Source organism: Colletotrichum fioriniae (genome assembly GCF_027942845.1).
Source record: "Colletotrichum fioriniae strain IMI 355084 chromosome Unknown scaffold_13, whole genome shotgun sequence".
NCBI lineage: Eukaryota > Fungi > Ascomycota > Sordariomycetes > Glomerellales > Glomerellaceae > Colletotrichum > Colletotrichum fioriniae.
The window spans coordinates 713,632-735,062 of NW_027076849.1; the positions used below are offsets into that span (position 1 = coordinate 713,632).

Genomic DNA, 21,431 nt, shown 5'->3' on the forward strand with positions numbered 1-21,431 from the left:
CTACAGTCGAAGTTGAGGGGAATGGGATTTCTGGCCCTAGTCTTGGAAGCCCATCGGTCGTGGAACATGGCCATTGGGCCATGATTTCATGCTCGCCTCGCCTGTGCCAATGGTTCCCATTCATGTGCGTCTCTTCAAGCACGACATACGAGTGGGTTTGTTGGTGAGTCCGACGCTCAATCCCGGGGGAGCACCCCATTGCATTGCCACCAGATACGGAGTACTTCCTGGCTGCCTCCCGGTGTAGAGGCTCCGCAACTTGCAAGTTGGGAGAGAAAGAATTCGACTCAATATTGTTGACCATCCTGGCGCAGATGAAGAGAGATCTCGGACATGACGATCTCCTTTTGTCTCACTCACGCAGGTCCTATCGCGCGTTGGCCCACCATGTTTGCTTTCTTCAGTCCAATAAAGTACACCGCCTCGCCCGTTTGCGCTTTCGGGACAAACGGCGCCCAACTATTTAGGTGTTTCCTTCTTTCGCCTGTGCAACCCAACGTCATGTTGCATCTAGAGTGTCGGTTTCAAAGACACAATCAAGCGACACAAATTTCCTGCGATTTACCGCTGCTCGAATTCGCCCATGTTGGCGATTGTTTTGATTATCTATTGAGAATGGCAGAACCTGATAGGTTGGGCATGTGGAGGAAAATCAGATATCCTTCTCCAAAGCAAAGTCCAACACCACCACTTTTCTTTCCTTTTCCTCAGTTCGTGTGTAAATCGAAACCACCTGCTGTGACCCAGATTCAAACGTCTCGACCTGCGGCTCGCCGGAGAACCCATCCGCCTGCCACAGCGTGCGATAGTCCAGCGCGACCTCCCCATCCGCAGTCCCTGTCTGAGCCTGAGTGGGCAACCTGGCGCCGAGAACGGTGAGCTTATCGTCTCGATTCCCCGGCAGCGCAAAGACGACGGTCTTCTTGCCCGGCAAAGCAATGACATCCCCGCGCGCTCCAGTCCGGGTCGGCTGCAGGTCCGCGGGCAACGCGTGGCGGCTCCATTGCCCCTCTGGGCTGCGGTAATAGTGTATCCAAACTTCGTTTTCTCGATTCAGGACGTGGAACCCGCCATCGTCATCTGCCGCTTGCGCCTCCTGGTTCAGAATGCCGTTGTTCATCGGGATGTCGAAGACGATGAGCCCTTCGCTGTCGGGGTATACGGTCTCGCCTACTTCGAGGTTCGCAAGCCTTTCGCCCTTTGTGTTGTTGAATGTTTTCCCACCGTCGTCGCTGTTTACATAGAAGAGCTAGATCCAAAGTCAGCCGAGCTCTTTGCAAGACCCGTCCACAGGCAGGCTGGGGTTTTACGCACATTGTGATTATTTTCCGGTCCATTAGGTCCAGCTTGGACAGTGTGCGTTCGCGCCTCTGGGTCGTCCACGCCTTCGTACCATACGAACCCACGATACGTGCCAGATACATGTATGCGCCCGTTGGCATATGAGATGCCGTTGATATACGGGTTATTGTTGACGCCGGTGAGAAATTGTCCGACGTAGGAGTACGACTGATCCTTGCTCCTGTACCTGAATAGGTGATCGGAGCCTGCTCCCGCACTGCATCTCAGTTAGTCTTAAGCTCATATCTGCACACTGTTTCCCAGTCACATACATGCCAATGCGATAACTCAGCAGGAGATCGTCGTCGATGCGGATAAAGCGCGGGTATGTAGTCTCCAAGAAGAGTTTCTCGACTCCCAGCTGGCCTGTGCGAGTGTATCCCGGGAGCTGATTGTGGGTTGGACTGAAGAGTGAGGTTTTCCACTCATGAGCTTCCGGCTTCGTCGCTACGCCTGGTATTGACATGCGATAGCGCAGGCTGCATGGAGCAGACTCATCAGCAATGCCCCATATAATGAAGATGATGTCTGAGGAATGGCTCACGGATCACAGTGGTGGTCGAATGAGACATGGATAGTGCCATCTCCGGCGCAGACTCCTATCGAGATGGTGTTGTGCCCATCATCCGCAGTCTGCTCGTAGTCTTCAAACGTCAAGGTCTCCCAGCTGCCGAGTGAGTCGCGGATGGGTCGCCGAGCGAGGCTGACGAAGAGGGCGTTGCTTCTCGCATCTTTGTGAGTGTAAAAGCAGGTATACTGCCATCCATTAAAGGTCGTTAGAGCATCTTGCTGGAAAGAATTGGCGTTGATCCGATGCTCTCGCCGCGCGTCCAGGGCCAACTCGGACTTGGCAAGAAACTTCAACTGAGAACTCATGTCGCTTCTGAGAACCTTGCCAGGCGTATGCGTGTGCAAAGTCTTGGATGCCGTTTAGCATATGCGATACTACAGATCAGAGGCTTGTATGAAGAAGTGCCCCTCCAATCACTTTCATAATCTATCACGGTGACGTACGCGAGGTCCCTCCGGTTAGGTTCGGGGGAAACTGGGCCGAGTGGAGGAGGATGGACGGTTCCCCGCGCGACGAATCGCCCGATGTGCCGATACGACTGTGATCCCCGGATCTTCCCCCGACTACCGATGCGCCGATACAACGCCCCGCACTTCCATAAACCATTGCGGGTGACCGACCTGGACGAAAAGGAGACCATTCAGCCCTGGCATCCCCGCAATTGGGGCCATTTACAGCTTCTTTCCCCGCGTTGGCAATCTCCAAGTCGATTTTGCCAACCAACCGATACCCGTAAACCAAGGAATAGGACAAGAGGCCAAGAGGCAAGATTGACAGCCAAGCCGTCAACGTGGTAGCAAACAGCTCGTATCGATTTGACTGTATGGATATGAGAGCATTGAGTATTATAACAGAGACGAAGTTTGTTTTCGCAATGTTCTTACAATTTTGAGATTATGTTCCGAGCACCTTTGATCGCGTGTGAGTGATAATACCGACGTGAAATTTCTAACGAATCGGAGAATTGCTGGAGAGTCAAAAAGATGGGCTGGAACTCCAAGTTGAAGAATAGCGACGACCGTCAGGCTCTAGAGTCGACGACACCTCTCAATACCAAGACAACATCGTGGCTAAAAGATCCTGGACTCCGTCCCCTCAATTTCGGTCTCTTCTTCCTCCTATTCGGCGATGTCGCTCACGGTTTCGACGGATCCTTGATCAACAATCTTCAACAGATTAGCAAATGGCAAGATGGTTAGTCATTCACCGTTTGTCTGGGCCCTCTCGACGTGCACTTCTCGACATGCTGATAGGGTAGAGGTCAGACTTTGACCACCCCCGAGCGAGTCTTCTAGGTGCCATGAGCGCATCGTACTGGATCGGGAACATCCTAGGAGTCATCCTCATTCCCCTTGTCGCAGATCGGCTCGGCCGACGCATCGCAATCGCTATAGGTTCGTGCCTTTGTATCGTAGGTGCAGCAATCTGCACAGCGACAGTGAACCACGGAGCCTTCATCGCTGGCCGTATTCTTCTTGGCATGGGAGGAGTCATGTGCTCTTCCGTTTCGACTGTCTTGATGACGGAGCTGGCGTACCCATCCCACCGGGCCACGGCGACGGCATTGAGCAGCACGACATACAGTGTCGGGGCCATCTTGGCTGCCTGGGTAGCCTTTGGGAGTTTCCGAATTTCGGATTCTTGGTATGTTTTTGCTCGTCGGGGAAGCTTTCCACGCGAAGGCCGAAAATCATGTGCACTGACTGACAGTTCTTCACCATCCCTAGGGCGTGGAGAACGCCGACACTGATTCAGGCGTTTCCATCGGCGATGGTGCTCTGCGGACTCTTTTTCTTGCCGGAGTAAGTTTGCCAAGAACCAGTACTTGACTCAAAGCTGTAGCTGAGCCACAACTTCTAGATCGCCTCGATGGCTTTGCAGCAAGGGCAAGGAACAGACGGCGCTTGATATCCTGACAGAGTACCACGGCGCAGGTGATGCCGACGACGCAGTTGTACAGCACGAATATGCCGAGATCAAAGAAACTATCGAAGCGGAGATCACGCAGAACAAGAACCCTTTCCACCTCAAGGCTCATTTCGCAACCCCAGGCAACCGGTGGCGATCGTTCATAATCATCTGGTGCGGGATATGCAAACAATGGTCTGGGAATGGGCTAGTATCGTACTATCTGGGGAGGTTTGTTTCTCCAAAAAGTTGACCACAGAATTTTGGGAATAGAGCTAACACGGCATGATACACGTTAGCATGCTCAAAAGCGCAGGTATCACCAAGCAGATCGAGACAACATTGATCACTGCAACATCTCAGATGTTCAGTTTCGCATGTTCCTTTGCGTTCGCCTTCCTCCCGGCGCGTGTCGGCCGCCGGCCCCTCATGCTGACAAGTATGGCCGGAATGTGGGTGGTATTCGCAGTCATCACGGCCACGTCCGGCGCCTACGTCGAGACAGGGAACCGCCACGCAAGTTACACCACCGTAGCATTCATCTATCTCTACAGCGGTGTGCATAACCTAGGCTGGACGGGGGCACAAATGCTTTACAGTAGGTCAAAGCCCAGTGCCCCAAAGGGACGGTTAGCCTTTGAAACGCTGACGCGCCGTGTACCCTCTAGTTGTCGAAATCCTTCCCTACACCATCCGCGCCAAGGGCATGGCCATGTTTTCTCTTGTCGCGGGTATTTGTGGAGCTTTTAATACCTATGTTAATCCTCTCGGCATTGCAGCCATGTCCTGGAAGTTTTACTTCTTCTACGTTGGCTGGATCATCGTCCAGTTTATCGTTGTGTACCTGTTCTTCCCCGAGGTAAGCTCTTGATTATGATCAGGATGAACTACTTGTTGACGTTATCTAGACCAAGGGACCTAGTTTGGAGCAGATCGCGCTGCTTTTCGATGGTAAAGATGCTCAGATGGGTCGAGTCAATGTTGTGGCTGAAGAGATGCTCAACGAGAAGGGCGAAATAGCGTTCCAGGAAAAGCAACAATTGTAGAGTTACTCTATAGAGTTGTTGCTACGTTTTCACTGCGGACGCAATCCATATGCTCAACTGTTACACTCCTCAAGTGTACCTTATGACGGAAGTAGCCTACAGAGACGGTTACAAAACTTGCCCTGGCAGCATGACCACTAGACACAGTCGCGTCGTTGCAACTCTTTTTGTAAGTTTCGTGGCGGAGCTATTTGCCAAGGAGGTTTGTTGATCATCCGCTCTTGGCGAGAAGTTGCATGTGCTCCGTACGACCCAAGCTTCGGCGTACAAACTTCAGCCCACAGACTGATGCTGTAAAGAGCTGTTACCTACACTAAAAAGAGACACTCAAGGGTATGATTGCCCCTGGCCAAGAACCAGCGGGCGTGTGATCCACGTGGAGACCCGGCTCCCACATAAGTTCAACCAGTCTGCATTTGGGACTAATCGCGTGATGGTTTAGATGCGGCCTGAACGTCCAACCTCCTTCGTTGAGCTTCCAATCGCATCCAGGCGCCGAGTCCCCTGGAAACGGGCGACAGCCACGTAGATCTCCGTGAACAGATCTACTTTACAATGAATTTGGGTTGCCGGATTAAATCTAGAGCAAATTGATTTTGGAGCACTGAAAGTAAGGTATGCAAGGCAGTCGGAAGTCCCACGGGTCACGACTACCGAAGAGGCATTCTCGTGCTACGATAATTCTTGAGGTGAGCTGTGAGTGGGAGATGTGCTTATCTTACACATCGAGTACAATTATGTCGTAGTAAACTTCTTTAATATGACTTAGGTCCTCCGCATTGACATTAGCCCAGTAATTATCTCTTATCACAGCAAAAAATTGGGCTAATTCCTAAATTCCCTCGGGGATGTCGCGGCCTTCAATAGTCCGATATCCACTTGTCCGTCTTTTTTGACTCAACGAGAACGAGACCGGAGGAGGACTACCACATCTCGAAACCACCTTAAAAACTCTATTGTCAAAATTTCTGACGTCAGAATCTACGGGAGGAGCTTCCCTTGTTTACCAAACGCCAAGAGTTTCACATCGCAGCTGTCAGCAGTCAAATGTGAATCCCTATCCTTGACCCCATATGGAGCTAGCATGCCTCGCCCGGGAACCCTAGTCCAATACCTTCAGGTGGATTCATGGGGTATTGGAAATCAGACAATCAATGGAGTGATTTATCATACGGAGAGGCATAGGTCAGGTTATTCCCGTCATCTCAACTATCGAGAGGGAGGTTTGACTTTGAATGAATGCCCAATTACGGCGTACTCAGCGAAGTCAAGGTCGGCGATTACAGACTTACTTTCTGTCACGATCCTGTTGCGGATAGATGCGTCTTCTCACTTCTCGGGTCGATCGGTAAGCTCCGCGATCTCAGTCGAGGTGGTTGCAGCGTACGCAAGGTACCAACTTTGTGCTTTTCGGGCCGGAGATGATCGAGGTTTGAGTAAACAGAAGGATAGGGCAGTCTTCAGCTTCGAAAAAAATGTTACATTTGATGTTACTGTACTGTACAGTTGCAAATCATATCTGGGTATATCATAGTAGCCCTGTGAGCTGTAGTTAGGCCAGCTGGCTAAGGCCTGTACACGTGTACCTCATGTAGTCGTCTAATAAGCGTCATCATCTTACGGTCCAAGTGCTTGAACGTAGCCGGACTCCAACGAGTCTGGAAGTTCAGTCCTTTCCCAAAGTTGTAGAAGAGCCAGCACTGTAGTTGCTTGCATCACTCAACTTCCTAGCCGCAAGCTTCGGTCGAGTGGGTGGTGCCAGCGTGTTGACCTCAACAGAGACTGTCGTGGTTGTCTCGCATTGAATTGCCATGCCCATGACAGAACCCTCTCCCATCCCAAAGCCTTTCATGCTTCCTTTCATGCTCTCCGTACTTTCGGCGCTATCAACTTTGAGCGCCCTCAAACCGCCTGACTTTGGGCCCTTTCGGGCAACTTTCTCGCACCACTTGTTATATCGCCGCAGCCGTTTCTGTTCCGAGGTCGGGCCACCCATGACGATGGTTGTGTTGCCGAATTTGGGAGGTGTGCCGCACATGAATGAGAATGTCTCCAAGCCAACCTCCTGTGATGGAGGCCCTTCGCATGAGAAGACAATGGATCGTCTAGTTGAAGAATAGAGAACAACATCCATCCAGCCATTACAAGCAATCATTGCTCCTGCGAAGCAGAAGTATCCGAGCGATACGTCGTGCCCTGTCATGGAAGCAAGACGGCCAGCAGCCAGAGGTATAGTGCAGACAACATAGACGAGGGGGTATAAGAGAAAGGTGTGTTGACGAGCATAATCTGGAATGTTGGGTAATCGTCTAAGAATCGACGTCAAGCACATCGGACGCCAAAAGGAGCTCGACATTGTGCTGTGGTTATCACAGCTTGACGCGGTGCCTGAACTTGATCCGCTGTAATTTGATAGCGTTGGTGCCGTTGCCGAGTGTCCACAGCAAGGAATGACCCCGCCGCTTTGCCGAGCTAGTTTCTGCAGGTGAAGGAATATTATGAAGTAGATCAAACTCGTCAGAATCAGTGAAATGAAGATCCAAAGATAGTGAAGTGTCAACCGGACGTCCTGATACTTGGAATTGATCCAACACTGTTGCGTGTTAATGATGTGCTGTTGCCGCGATGATCATGAGCAAGGCTGACTCACCCAAGCGCCCGCTCTTACATAGAGGCCGCCCTCACTTTTCCCATTCTCTGTGATGATAACGCCGAGAATCCCTGTCCCGTAAACGAAACTCCACATCATGACAATTGCGGTGTGAAAGGCCCATGTCGGAATTTTCTTAGCCGAGACGATGGACATGTAGGTGTGGATCGCGATACCCGTGATAAACACAGAAGACGCCAGGTCGCCAGTCGACACAAACCATCCTTGGGTCCAACAAGTGCCTGTACCGACTTCAATGGCGTTTCTAGTCAGCCACTCTACGTTGAGTAGAAAGGCCAGCGCTTGTTGGATATCGGCGAGTAGGAGGTTGAAAATGAGAACGAGAAACTGGTTCGGCGGCTCATTAATAGCTCTTTGCCACCAAGTCTCCTTCTGCTTCTTTGCAGTATCTTCTTCAGTTGCCGCCGTCCAATTACTTGGAATGATGAATGCTGCGTCTGTCGGCTTCGGTGACTCAACCTTGATGATGAGATCCTCCTTCTTCGGGGTCGGTGGGCCGTTTTGCCATTGTATCAGTTTGTACGTGAGAAACGTCAACAAACCCAGGCTGGTAAAGAAGGAGAGAAAGCCCATCGTCGCCACCGCGGCGAGGCCATGGCGAAGAACTGGTGGTAACGGACGGACCGAGTAGGGTGAGCTATCCGAGTCATAGTGGTCTACTATATCTTCCGACTCGTTCATCTCCGCAATGTTGATGGGTTCAGCGACGGTTCGCAGCTGCGTGTGAATGTCATCAAGAATACGATGACGGGTTGTCTTTCGGTGTTATACCATCCCACAGAGCCTCAAAGATTCAATGTCAAGGGGGTCATGGCCCAGAGCGTCCAGACCAGGGACCGTCTGTAGCTTAAAAGAGAACCCACCCTAGCCTCAACATCAGCCGTCAAGCGGCAAATCCAAAAGACCATCTGACAATGCTTTCGTGCCAAGAACCGTTATCCCAGCCGTATGGAGGAAATAATCCGAGTCATAGAAACGACTCAGCTCGTTGGTCATGGGGGGTGGGAAGCGAACGTTTCTTTCAATTCGGATTTACTCGGGAAACAATCAGCAGTTCTCCGAGACAAGTTGAATTCTAGACGCGCGCGCGCCGCGCTATGGTAAACACCTGATCTTTCATAAGATTTGTCGATTAGAGTTCGCCATGTGTGTGTACCGCCATCGAGCTCTAGTATTCGCTGTGGGAGCGAAAGAGAAGTGTGCATGTTCCATCCCCGTTCCAAATCGTTCCAGGCTAAAGTATGTCTTCGACGGGACGGACTCTCGTGGGCTTCGGCGTCCCGCGGACCGGGATGACTCAAGCCTCCCTTTTTCTTGGCCTGTCTACTGTCTAAGTGCGTCTCTGAAGCACAACCCTCCTCATGGGTCAGGGGTTGATGACTCGGAGATTTCTCATTGGCTCTTCGACCTCCCTTTTTGGACCTATAATTGTCCGAGCACGACGTGATGCCACGAGTTGAGCCTTGGTGTGGACGTGCGTCTCCCGCAAATCGCCTTTGTTTCCGCCCCCAAATTCCGCCTTTTCTGCTGAGACACCGTGAACGGTTGGACTTTACCAAGGCGACCCTGACTGAGTTGAAGCGGATGATAAATCGACAGAAAGAAATACTGCCCCTTACAGTGGGACCTTTGACTCCACGAGCCGCGGCAGTGGTCAGTAATACACCCGTTCCCTCCGAGGTCGTGAAGAGGTGTTCGCCCCGGAATTCACAATCTTCCCTGAAGTGGAGTTTTAGGCTAAAATCCTCCTATTCGGGCATTTTTTAATAGCCGCCAAGACGGTTCCGCGCGCATCAATCCGGGGAAATCCACTTATTGCCATCGCCGATATGTCTAGTTCGACCAGGACGGTGGGGGCCGAAGCTGTCGTGTAGTACTTTACCTACTTACCTTAGTACCGTGCCTATACTGAGAACCACGCGGATCTTGTGAAACTTGAGATCGTACCGAAGACCATGAGAAGTCAAACTCAACACAACTTTCGAATCGGCGCCAGTATCTTGTACCCACGTGGGAGGAGCTTTAGCAAAGATCCGAAAAGCTTCCGACGACAGTGAAGTTCTTGCAACGTGGTCGTCAAGCACATTACTGGAGTTTTCATTGGATCGCAAACGAGTATGCAGCAAAAGTCAAGTTCGTGTGACTAACAGAACGTTCTGGCCTATCTATCGGTCGGTTTCCTCGTCTTAGCTATCCCGCCAAACTTCAAACAAGATGCCGAATGCAAGATGCAAAGTCTACTATTATTGCACGCCGTGTTGGGATCTGAGCAGCCAGCGTCTCGCTTTCGGATGATGTCTTTACCGACAGGCCTGAGTTATACGTGATTAGCCACGGAGTGTTCGCCCTTCATCCCAGAATCGTAGCATTACTCTTGCCGTCAGATATGGGAAAAGGCAACGTCGTATTTGCGACTAGACTAGAAGCCAGGGAATGCGGCCCCTGATCACCCGACGACACCAGCACAGGCGCGCGAATGGGATATGTTCCTGGCCCCGTTTTACATGACTCTTGTCAGCCTTAAACCTCTTCCCTTTGGACCATAGATCTGATCAGTGACTGTCATCGAGCTTTGGACGAGAGGAATGAGGCCATGTTGAGTTGTTACGGGAAACGTGTTAGGAGTGCAGTCCGAGATCCCAAAGTCGTAAACGCGTTTTCAGACATTGCCATTTTTTCGACTTTCCCACTCTGGGGCACACTCGCCGGATGATGTCCGCGAACTGTCTGATAGTCGGCGGTACCGTGCTCTGACTTTTTCTCTGCAGCATCTAGACTACTGCACTGACCGTGCTGTCCGAGCAATGTTGACCTCCTTCGGAACCGAATTAGTGGAGAATGGACGGTACAATCTTCTTCTTTTGGCTCCAGGACGCTCGTTTGGGGCTGCGAGGAGGCGAACTTCTCGCACTTTCATCGGATCGGATCCACTGGCTTTTGAAGATGCGTCAGTCGCGTTGAAATGGCAAATCCCGCTTGTGCATGTTTTTCGGATGTGTTCTCTAACCAATGCGAAGTGGCCTGGATTCGCGCGACATCGTGATAGGACAACATGAATGTACGGCCAAATTCTCGTTCGCTTCTCGTTGTCGAGTAGAGTATACAACTCCTGCTATCCTCAAGAACGAGACGATTCTTCTTGGAAAACGACTTGTCAAGGTGATGAGAATGATCCTGAACTGGAGTCCACCCACAGACACAGCCAAATTAGACCATGAACGTGGCGATATCTCAGACATCATCAGCATGCACCCGGTCTTATCTCCACGGCTCTGGCCAGTACACTCACTCTGAGTCGTCTATGGAGAGCTCTTATAGAGTTCTTTGATTCTCACGAGGCTGACACATATGCCTGCCGCCTGGGTCAATGAACGCGGCATCGTGTGTCAGTCACTTGCATAAGGGGTTTTCTCATCGGGGTCCAAAGTCAATCTACAAGACAAGTCTGATTTCAATACAGTTGTCCAGCGAAAAAAGGCAATGAGTTTCGCCTGACAGGCGTCTAAAGACGCCGTTCTTTCTTGAACCCCGCCTTGGAAGCAAAAAAGACTTTTCGGGAATCTATCCGTCTCGGGTATTACGGCACGACCCAGCACGCCGTGGATGCCTCATCATTAACTGCTGACTCCGGGCATTGGTATTGCCGGCACTCGTACGAAACTGCCGTACTGCTTTTTTCTCGATTGGCGAGAGAATATCACGAAAATTACCGACTCATGCTCTTTCCTGAGAATAACAAGATCAAGGCTCCGCTCAAGCTGTCCGCTCCTCTTGCGGAGTTTGAAACATGCTAGGCTGAAAGAGGCATTGGCATAGAGGTCAGCGAAGCATTAGGGCCGATCCTCTAGCGGAACTGCGGAGGACATACCGCATCCCCGTCAAGTCCGCTGGGCAGCTGATCATTCCTATATCCCCGGGAGCAGTGAAGAACCAAGGTATCCCTGAAGTGTATAGCATCGTTAATCAATACTGATCCTAGCCTTTTTAGCTGCTAACAGTCCGGAAGTAGCATTGCGTTTCCATGTCACCCGTCTTGGCCTTCGTTGTTACGTGGATATACCGAGCAGCGTGCGCAACAAGCTTGCCATTGCGGCGTCATAAGCCGTATAAGATATTGCCTATTCTCGCATCTCTAGGTCAAAGCACTGTGATTACGTCTATACCCGTAATATCATTAAGCTGTAATCAGTGCAGCAGTCTCCTGTTTTCCTATGAGCAAGGGAACGTTTTAAACATGAGAGAAAGAGAGATGTTTGACTTGCAGCCGCAGCTGTCGGGGAATAAAAACATGCTAGCGCCATGTACATTATGTGAAGTATAATGGTGACTTGTCCACTGGAGGGGACTCGGGGATAGCGGAATAATCCGCTCAGAAGATCAAGCAGTCGGGACACCTCTGCTTGAAGCTATGCCTGGGTGACGACTGAAAGAAGCAGCGGTGTTCTTGACTACTTTACTTGGAAGGCTTATGGCTGTGGAAGAGCGCATCTTCAATGTCTCCAACCAAATAGATGAACGACTCAATCCAATTCCCCATAAGGTACTTTCTATCGTCAACTCCAGACGTGTGAGATTAGAATCATTGTGTAAGAGTAGTATCTTACATACATGTGGGGAAAGTTGCTCCAGATCAAGTCTTGGCTAGGCTTGGGTAAAACGTCTTTTTTCTCCAAAGCTTTATGGACTTGCTCAATTACCCAGTCGAGTATCTCGCAGAGCCTCCGCACTTGTAAAACCCATCACCGCCAGTCTGTTAAAGACTCAACACAGAAAACACAGCCGCCAAGAGCCTCACATCGTCGCGATATCGCGATGCAAATGTAGAATCCGGCCATTAGCTGGTTTCGCTTCGTCTTGCCAAGATAACAGAAACACCGGGCCACAAGGTCCATTATTCAAACATTTTGATGGCGTGTGACGCGACCATGTTTAGGGAATCTAGAGGATGGCTCCCACCGGCTGTATCGGATGGGAGGACCATCCTAATGCAGGCATGTAAGTCTGCAAGATAAGGTTTAGGGAGGAAGAGTAATGTCAACATGGCCCCTGTGTTACCGGGGTGATTCGGGACATGCTGAGTCGGGCGAGCAATAACCCGCCCTTGGCCAGACAAGGCAGTGTAGGTCTCATGCCGAGCACTTCGGGTCATCTAGAAGATTGACTTGTGAATGTGAATATCTTCGCCTGCCGGGACTTTACCATGTCAACTGCTAGTATTATAGGTCTTGAACCATCGTAGGCATGAAATCTGGTCGGTGTCAATCTATCCGCATGAATCAACGCGAACTACCGACCACGTCATAAAAAGTAAAGCTCTGTTCAGGCATAGCGCAGTACATAACGGCTAGTATCTTCGCATGTTAGTCTAAGCTAACTATCTGGTACTCATCTGGGCGATTTGAATTAGGCCAACTGCCTGCATTGCATGAGTACAAAACTGATGAAAACACAAAGCACGACACATCTTAGAACGAAAAGCTAAATCGCCCACTTTAGTTTGTGAATGCCATAGTGCCTATATTGTTGACAATAAGCAGGAAGCACTGTGAGATGCGTTTCCGCGTATCAGGCGTTTAATTTGCTTCGGTTGCATTAAGGTAGTACGGGACGATGGATGATGTGAGGTCTGTCAGTCTTCCAAGACACCGAACTTCTGATGTAAACCCTCAAACAAGAAAAGGAACCGTGATTGCGAGAATTCAATTTTAGTCAAGAGAGTTTCCTCTCAGAGCATGATGCCACCTTAGTGGTAAGTCCTTGTTCACTATCAAGCCTCAACTTTCAGTGCACATATTGTCGTGATGTTCAGACCCAAGAGGTAAACGTCTCACAGCGTGGTATTATGCCCTAGTCACCAAAAGGTTTCCGCATTCTTGTTCCCCCCCAAAGACATCGAGGACTAGCTTTGCCACTGGCAGCCTCCCTGAATAGTGAGTAAACATTCACATTAGGTAATAATTAGCTCTGGTCTGATCTAGCCACCTTTGTCTACTCGTAGCATTCATGGGCCCAACTGTCCCAATCAGAAGTATCGGAATCATTGAAAAGCCGGTGAGCCACCACTTGCCTACCTACTTGGGACAATTGCTGGGGAGGCTTAGAGAACGCGTCTTTCGCCCCGTGCCACGATGTCACGGTGGGCCGAATTCTGCGATGATTATGACGTTGAAACATTTGTCTAAGGTAGTCCTGCCAAAGTTCCAAAGTCCGAGAATAGAATTACGGCTGCTTGTGGCCTTTTTTGGCGCCCGAAAGTCCCGCACGCTGGGCAATGCTAAGGCGGTCAATCCAGGTACAGCTCGACATGACGCGGTCGTTAGCACCGTACTGCGGTTCAGCCACTCGCTAAGTGTTTAGCTTCTTGGCAATGTTCCTCCTGCAGGCCTCAACACAATCAAGTATAACGTAACACGAGACAGCAGAATTTTTCCTCGGAAACATATCAACATGCGAGTGACTCTGCTTGAGTTTGGCTATCCTCTCCTTTCCAACGCTGTGTATGGCGAAAGGGCAAGCGCAGGTACCTAAGCTGGCGTGCTTAAACTTAGGTGACTGATGGGAAGACCGCTCTCGACTAATCCTAAGTAGTAAAGATACCGCTGTAAAGTAATTTTCTCTTTTCCAACTGCGTTGTGTGTTCAAAATTCTGTAAAATTTGAGTTTTATTCCGAAAAAACAAAAGTTTTAGAAAGAACAATGGCTGCCGGCCTCAAGGTCAATCCCCAAGTGATTGCTTCCATAAGATCGAACAGGCATAGCCCACAGGCAGTTACGCAGGCAATAATGTGGCTTGAGGCTTAATACTTGCCAATCACGATGAGTTGACAGATGCGACTAGTACCAAAGTAGCTAAGAGAGTACGAGAGTCGCTGTAATACACACTGCCAGGGCGAAATGCGCCTGCCTGGCAGGCTGACTAGCATCATGATCCTACAGCCAGCCAAATATCGATGGCAATGGTTACTTGACTGCGGTTCTGGGCGATGAAGGTACTTTGGCCAAGGTGGGTGTCTCAAAGTGAACAATTAGTCGCTGTAATAAAGGACCTTCAGATTTATTGAAAAAGCATCCGTTGCCTCGACATTCAGACTTTTAGTTAGTGCTTAGGAATCCACACTTCAGCGACAATTCAGATCATATCTTTCCAAATTCTCGACATCTACATAGAAGATAAGCTCTAGTAGAGGATCAGTCATTCTCACCACGATGGTGCCTTCTCTTCTCTTGGCCGGGTCTTTGTTCGGCCTTAGCCAAGCAGTCTCTCTATCCTTGACTACAAGGAACACAAATTCTACCAAAGCCTTTAGCTGGGTCGACACAAAGCCAACAAGAGACCTGCAATACTACGACTGTGGTGAAGGCTTCCAATGCGCCAGACTCGAAGTTCCGCTCGACTGGTCAAACCCAACTAAGAACAGCACTGCTTCTATTGGCATCGTCAAGGTCCCGGCCACAGTTCCGAATGATGACCCGTCCTTCGCCGGCAGTATTCTCATCAACCCCGGCGGCCCAAGCGGTTCTGGTACTGGTTTCGCTTACTCCTTTGGACCCATCTTGCAAAAGGTTCTTGGCCAGGACCGCAACTATGAGATCATTGGGTTTGATCCTCGTGGTGTCAACACAAGCACGCCTCGCGCCGACTGCTTCAAGGGAGACCAGTTCGCCCGCAGGCTTTCTCAAGAGCGCGACTCCGTTTTACCCCCGATTAATGCCGCCCTTGGCTATCATTGGGCTGACGCTAATGCTCAGAGTGCTCTCTGCGAAGAGAATGGCGTTGATAGTATCTGGGGTCATATGAACACCGCGTCCGTTGCCCGTGACATGGTGGAGATTATTGACCGCATCGATGACCTGCGCTGGAAGGAGTCGGGCAAGGCCAAACCTAAGAATGCCGAGGCAGCTCGCCTACAGTACGTTGGCATTTCATATGGAACCTACCTGGGCAACACCTTTGCTTCAATGTTTCCTGAGCGTATTGGCAGGATTTGGATTGATGCTGTCGTTGACGGTGACGACTGGTCTGCTGGCGTAAGTATATCTCACCTTTTGGAAATTTGTCCCAATGTTAATCGACCTCACAGACCTTCCGAAACAACATCAACGACGTGGAGAAGATTGTTGACCAATTTTACGCTGTTTGTTTTGAATCCAAGGAAGACTGTCCCCTTTTCCAGTCATCCGACAAGTCCGGCTCAGATGTCAAAGCCCGTGTCGCCGGCTTTCTTGACGAGATGGATACCAATCCAGTCTCCTTCGCCTACAACGACCGCCCAGCTGTTCTCACATCGCCAATCATCCGCCAGGCAATTTTCTCTGCCATGTATACTCCCCTGGTCTCATTCGAACCACTTGCTCTGGGTCTCAGCGCCCTTCTGAATGGCAACTCATCCGTTCTCGCAACCTTCTTAACCCCCGAGTCCATCAAGCTTGTCTGCGACTTGGAGAACGACGAGCTTCCTCAGTATAACTGGGACTCTGACGTCTTGTCTGGTGTTCTCTGCACCGACATTGTAGACGATGTGGCTAATCGCAATATCTCCTTCTACGAAAACTTGCTTACGGAGTTGAAGAACCAGTCCGAGACGACTGGTACTGCTGTAACCGGAGCAGTCCCGATCTCCTGTGCCGGCCGCAAGATTCGCCCGCCGTACGCGTTCACGGGGCCTTTCACAAGCCCTGCCGCTAACGCCAACGACCCCAAAGCTCCCGCTGCACCGCTCTTAATCACTTCTAGCCGTTACGACCCCATCACTCCTCTTAGAAACGCCCTGCATGTTCAGAAGGGACATCCTGGCTCGGCTGTGGTAATTCAGGAGACTTCCGGACACGGCGCGACGTCCAACCCAAGCGCATGTCTTGTAAAGATCGTTCGGGATTACTTTTACGAGGGCAAGCTGCCTGAGAGTGGTACTGTCTGTGAGTCGGCATGTAAGCCGACAATTCCGGCTGATAAGGAGAACTGCACCTCTATTCTCAACTCAAGAGATGTGGAGTATATGTTGCCTCCACTGGGAGAGTTTCACTGGTTCTAGTCAACAAACACTGAGTATTCTATCCGGCAGCAGTAATTAGTTAAGCGTAATCGCAACCCTATTGTCCTTTCTGAGAAGCATTCTTCTACAACAAAAATACTCATTCTGATACCATATGTCTCACAATGAAAGCAAGGTTTTGTGAGGATATTTGAGCTCAAGAATGATTAGCATAATGAGAGAACCTTAATCAGCCAGTCCTGGGCAAACGCCATAGAGGTGGACTGAGAATGATCTTCAGCCACTCACATGTACTACACCATTCAGAGCACTCACTCCTGAGTCTCACGGCCAGCAACACAGTCCTTATAACCAACGTAACCTACTCATTCTAACAAGAAAACGGGGCTTCAATCCCTCGGGCACTCTGGCTCAGCGGTTGATATGGGCCACTCAGCTGGGTAAGTAGGATTTCCACGTGTCTCTATTCAGACGGACCTAGACCCCTTTAGTTCGACTCCACGCTCGAGAGCCATTCTTTCGCACTTTTGATAACTCAAATACATTCCGCCACTTATGCAGATGTAGGCTTGTGAATGGGACGACTAATGTTAGGTTGACATCGAATCCGTGACAAGCAAGAACTCTGGACTTGAGGGTAAATTTAGGTTGGTCCACCTCATAAATGTTAACTCGACAGACTGCTCTTCCTATTGAGTCGTACAAATATATCTAGCATCAAAGGCCTTTCAATTCAGAGATAGCCAAACGCCTCAAACCATCCTTGAATTTTCTTTCTACTCTCTGCTCATCTGGGACCCCAATGTGAAAGGTTACAGAGGGAGAGTTTTTTACGCTTCGGGATGCCTCTGTCGAGGGTGCCCCGTCTCTTTCACGACCTACAATTGGAAATTAACAAGCGGACATCTTGGAAAGGCTGTGATGTAATTAGTCTCTCACTTATATTCGCCACGGGTATTTGAGAGCACCCGCTTGACATCTTCTTAGCTTCATGGCGTAACAGCTTACCTGTCTTACAACCATCGATCTCTTGGGTCTGGCCAAAGGCTCTCCCACTTTGAAACTTGCTGCAGGTCCCACTTTAGGTGCTCGAAGATGTTTCCCTTGTCTAGAAAGACGTATCCAAAACTCAGCTGAGTGGGTAAGGGATTGGGTGTTAGCACAAATATTCCAGGACAATTGCTATGAGTGCCGGCCCATAGCACAACCCATCCAAATGATGGGCCCTCTTTTGTCTCCCCCTCGAATAGAAGCTCCCTACATTCCATTTGGGCGATGTGACGATCCGTGTCAATGACTTCACTCCCTCGGACGGACTCCTCAGATACATGGTCGAGTCGATTGCAACCTCCACGATTAAGCTGGCGTTCCGTGATTGCATATTCATCGTCTGTGGCTCCCTCGACCATAGTTCCTTGGACTTTTAGGTTTCGTAGTACAATGGAAACCTCGTCCTGCAGCTGTGGAATCAGTTGTGGAATGAACTCCTCACAATTCCATATTGTGTAGAAACGCTCCAGCCCGCGCGTCACCAGCGCCTCGAGAAAACATTCATACGCGGGCGAGAGAGGCTCTAGATCAGTAGTACGTCAGGAAACGTTACGGACGAGGAAATGAAAGTGAAAATACCTTCATTGAGATCAAAGACCTTTGACGTTGACAGGTCCTGGTAGACAAGCTGGAAACTCTGTGCATCTGGGTCGATACGATTGACAGTGCCTGAAGGAAAACGAAGAAGCTGGCGGTAGTAGAACCGGATCTCACAGTAGATACAACTCAGCTCTTCAATTTCCCAAGGTTGTAGGTATTTGTTCAGAAAGCGTAGCATGTCGGCATTCGTTGTCGTCGGTAGCAGACGAGCGGTGATACTCCCCAGGCCGTAGTAGCTGCACCACATCTCGAAATGGTAGAGCCCACGCATCATTGGGACTGGCTGATGAAAATAGTATTACTGGCATTCCCTCACGCTCGATGGGTCGGCACCCTGGGCTGGCAACATTCACCTTAGTCCGCAGCCTTTCAATGCGGTTATCCCGAGTTTTCACATGGATCTTTTAAAGACTGGCTGTGAGGATCAAGCTCCGCAGATTCACACATAGGGAGCTTTAGGGGCTTGCCTGCGGCATGTATCTTGCATTGTTTACCAGCTGCCTTTCCATCACGAGCTGCTAAATGAGGATTGCTACTGTGCCCCCCGCAGACCTCAACCGGGTGGTGTGGATGATACAAAACTGAGACGCCAATGCCATCTTCCCTGAATATTATGGCAGTCATGTCCCATAGACGCCAGCTCGCAATCTAGTGAATAACAACCCAATGCAGTCTCCTTGCACTTCCTCGCCGTAAGGAGGCGGCGCAGAATCACGATCATGAATCATGTCCGGCTCCGTGCAATGGATCCGGCATAGCAGGCCTCCGCAGTGTCAAGGACCACTTTAACCGCTGGACAACCCCTTCCGTATTTGGCCGTCCGTGTTGCATTTCTCGTTTCTCCACCCCAGGCTGCCGTCTGGGCCGCATGCTCAGTTGAGGCGTTTCCAGAACTTCGGGCTACCTTGGCGCGCGCTTACGTCGTCCCTCGCACTGCGAGACGATGCTTGCAATAGTACTGGCATGCTTCATCATGCCCAGGTGTCAAGATGCCCGTCTGACACTACATCTAGAATAGATGCAGCAACTTTGTGTGATGATCGTTATACGACTGGTACGTCTGGTCACTTTGTCAAGGACTGCCCTGGTCCTGTCGACTGTAGCACTTCCCCGGCCAACCCTCTCTTCCAACATGAACACATACACCCGACAGTCTGGCTGCTACAGGAATGATACAGACACGCCAAGCTGCCATGCGCCAAACCAGGGAAAACTATCCAGGTTGCCAAATCTGTGCCTGGCAGACTTACTTCTACCTCCAATGACAGTTAGATAAATGGGAGCGCTTGGTGCTTGTGTTAGGTCCGACGACCCTAGTAACCACGCAGGAGAGTGGCACTGGAGGATCTTCGTCAGGTGGCCCCATTTCCATGTCGATTCTGCTACCAACAGCGTTGGACGCGCCGTGAAGTCTACTGTATCAGTATCTATGGCCAATTGGAGATTCATTCCCGGAACGCTCTTGATGTTAAGTCCCCTGGTAAACCTCGGGCTGTTTTCGACATATCGCCGACTTACACTCTCAACGCTTCGCCTAGCCGCGCGGTTCTACTGGCCATCAAATACTTGTCCGTTGAAAAGAGCAAATTCAACTACAAAACCTGATGTTCTCATAAGTCGACTACTTGAAGCCTCTCTAGATCATGCAGCTTCCTCTGCTAAAGAATTTCTTGACACATATCTCCCACTCGAGTCAAAGCCGTAAGGAGCTCTGCACAATTATTGCCCTGCTTATCGTCTATCTCAACATCAAACGCTCACTTTCTAAGTTCTCTTCCTTGTCTTCATCCACCATCATGATCGGCCTTTTGCAGCCACTAGACTTGTGGAAAGAGGGCGTGGCTACACACGACAATGGACTGGCGCCGGTATCGCCAGTACCGTCAGTATCGAAGCCTCCAGCTAGCCCTGCCGCCAATCTTCACGCCATTGTGCTTGCTTTTCGAGCCATTACAGTGCTCAAGACAGCAAGCACTTCAGCGACTACTCGAATCAAAAAGACGACCTCTGTTGATGCAGACAAACACTCCGCGGTATCTCTCCTAAAAGTGCATCCAGGTATGTTAGCTCCAGATTGACTTCCCACATATGCACAACATAGAGGCTGATACGTAAATCGAAACGAAGTGTATCAAACTGTGCCTCTTCGCCTCAATGAATTCCGTATTCTCCACGTGGAGCCATCCACCTCCTTCTCATCGCAAATTGTGGCCAGACTCTCTGTGGTTGACTACGATCCCGAATCCAAGAGCGTCTCAGCCTCTTACGACGCTCTCTCCTATAGATGGGGAGACCCCAACGACACTGTTACAATTGTCGTCAACAACGCAGAGTTGAAGGTGACAAGGAATCTGTCCATTGCTCTTCAGAATCTCCGTCACAAAGACCGAGAGCTCGTCATCTGGACGGACGCTATCTGCATCAATCAGATGGACATAGAAGAGCGGCAGGTCCAAGTAACTCTAATGGGTGCCATCTACTCAAAGGCGGCCTGTGTGCAGATATGGCTTGGCGAGTCTGATCACGATACTGAAGCGGGAATGGATCTCGCGAATAGCTGCAGCGGCATACGTGCAGACACCGCAGCAGTCGCGAAAAGGATCTGCGCCGATGGTCGTGGGTCTGCTGGATTGGCGGAGCTCCTCGAGCGGCCATACTGGAGCAGAATCTGGATGTTCCAAGAAATCCTCCTGTCAGGAAAGGCGCAGGTTCAGTGTGGGCAGTTCAGCACATCATTTGGTAACCTCAAGTACCTGGATTTGGTGACCTCCAAGGCATCTCTGTGGAAAGACCGAAAAAACCCTCCACCCTGGACCATCCGACTTCGCAAAGCATTCTTCAACACGGCACAGTTTACCATTAGTCCAAAGGCTCTCAACAACTTGGAGCACATTCTTGTTCTCACAAGACCGTTACAAGCGACCGAGGCGCGTGACAAGCTCTTCGCCCTCATGGGTACGTGCGATATGGCCCCGTATCTGTCCGTCGACTACAGCAAGTCGCTACGCGATATCTATGTCGAGTTCGCCAGGCATTACGCTCAAAAAAGACGGGAAGCTTGGCTTTGTTTCTCCTGGCCGGGTCTCAAAATCCAGAAGACCAAACTGATATTGGTCTTCCTTCATGGACTCCAGACTTTCGCTCTTCGACAGGGGTGGATATCTACACTGGCTATGGGATCGAAAATACAGGTACCTTCAACGCCACAAAAGGGAAGCGCTACATCGAAACGTACTCAAAAGAACACATAA

At 50.3% G+C, this 21,431-nt stretch overlaps 4 protein-coding genes across 4 annotated transcripts; 3 read left to right on the forward strand and 1 right to left on the reverse strand.

Moving 5' to 3' along the window:
- Window positions 1–652: 652 nt before the first annotated feature.
- N0V96_009945 (uncharacterized protein) lies at window positions 653–2,217 on the reverse strand (the record flags this gene model as incomplete). The annotated part of the gene is made up of 4 exons (XM_065758793.1): window positions 653–1,249; window positions 1,315–1,558; window positions 1,614–1,820; window positions 1,886–2,217. The coding sequence occupies 4 exons, from the start codon at window positions 2,215–2,217 to the stop codon at window positions 653–655; spliced, it is 1,380 nt and encodes a 459-aa protein (XP_065612560.1).
- Window positions 2,218–2,895: 678 nt separating this feature from the next.
- On the forward strand, window positions 2,896–4,866 carry N0V96_009946 (uncharacterized protein; the record flags this gene model as incomplete). The annotated part of the gene is made up of 7 exons (XM_065758794.1): window positions 2,896–3,106; window positions 3,178–3,556; window positions 3,640–3,714; window positions 3,773–4,051; window positions 4,120–4,418; window positions 4,489–4,679; window positions 4,729–4,866. 7 exons carry the CDS (start codon window positions 2,896–2,898, stop codon window positions 4,864–4,866), a joined length of 1,572 nt encoding a protein of 523 aa, XP_065612561.1.
- A 9,877-nt stretch (window positions 4,867–14,743) lies between these two features.
- N0V96_009947 (uncharacterized protein) lies at window positions 14,744–16,569 on the forward strand (the record flags this gene model as incomplete). Its single annotated transcript, XM_053197358.2, has 2 exons — window positions 14,744–15,565; window positions 15,619–16,569. 2 exons carry the CDS (start codon window positions 14,744–14,746, stop codon window positions 16,567–16,569), a joined length of 1,773 nt encoding a protein of 590 aa, XP_053045236.2.
- A 3,765-nt stretch (window positions 16,570–20,334) lies between these two features.
- Window positions 20,335–21,431, forward strand: N0V96_009948 (uncharacterized protein; the record flags this gene model as incomplete). Its single annotated transcript, XM_065758795.1, is given in 2 exon segments — window positions 20,335–20,343; window positions 20,361–21,431. 2 exon segments carry the CDS (start codon window positions 20,335–20,337, stop codon window positions 21,429–21,431), a joined length of 1,080 nt encoding a protein of 359 aa, XP_065612562.1.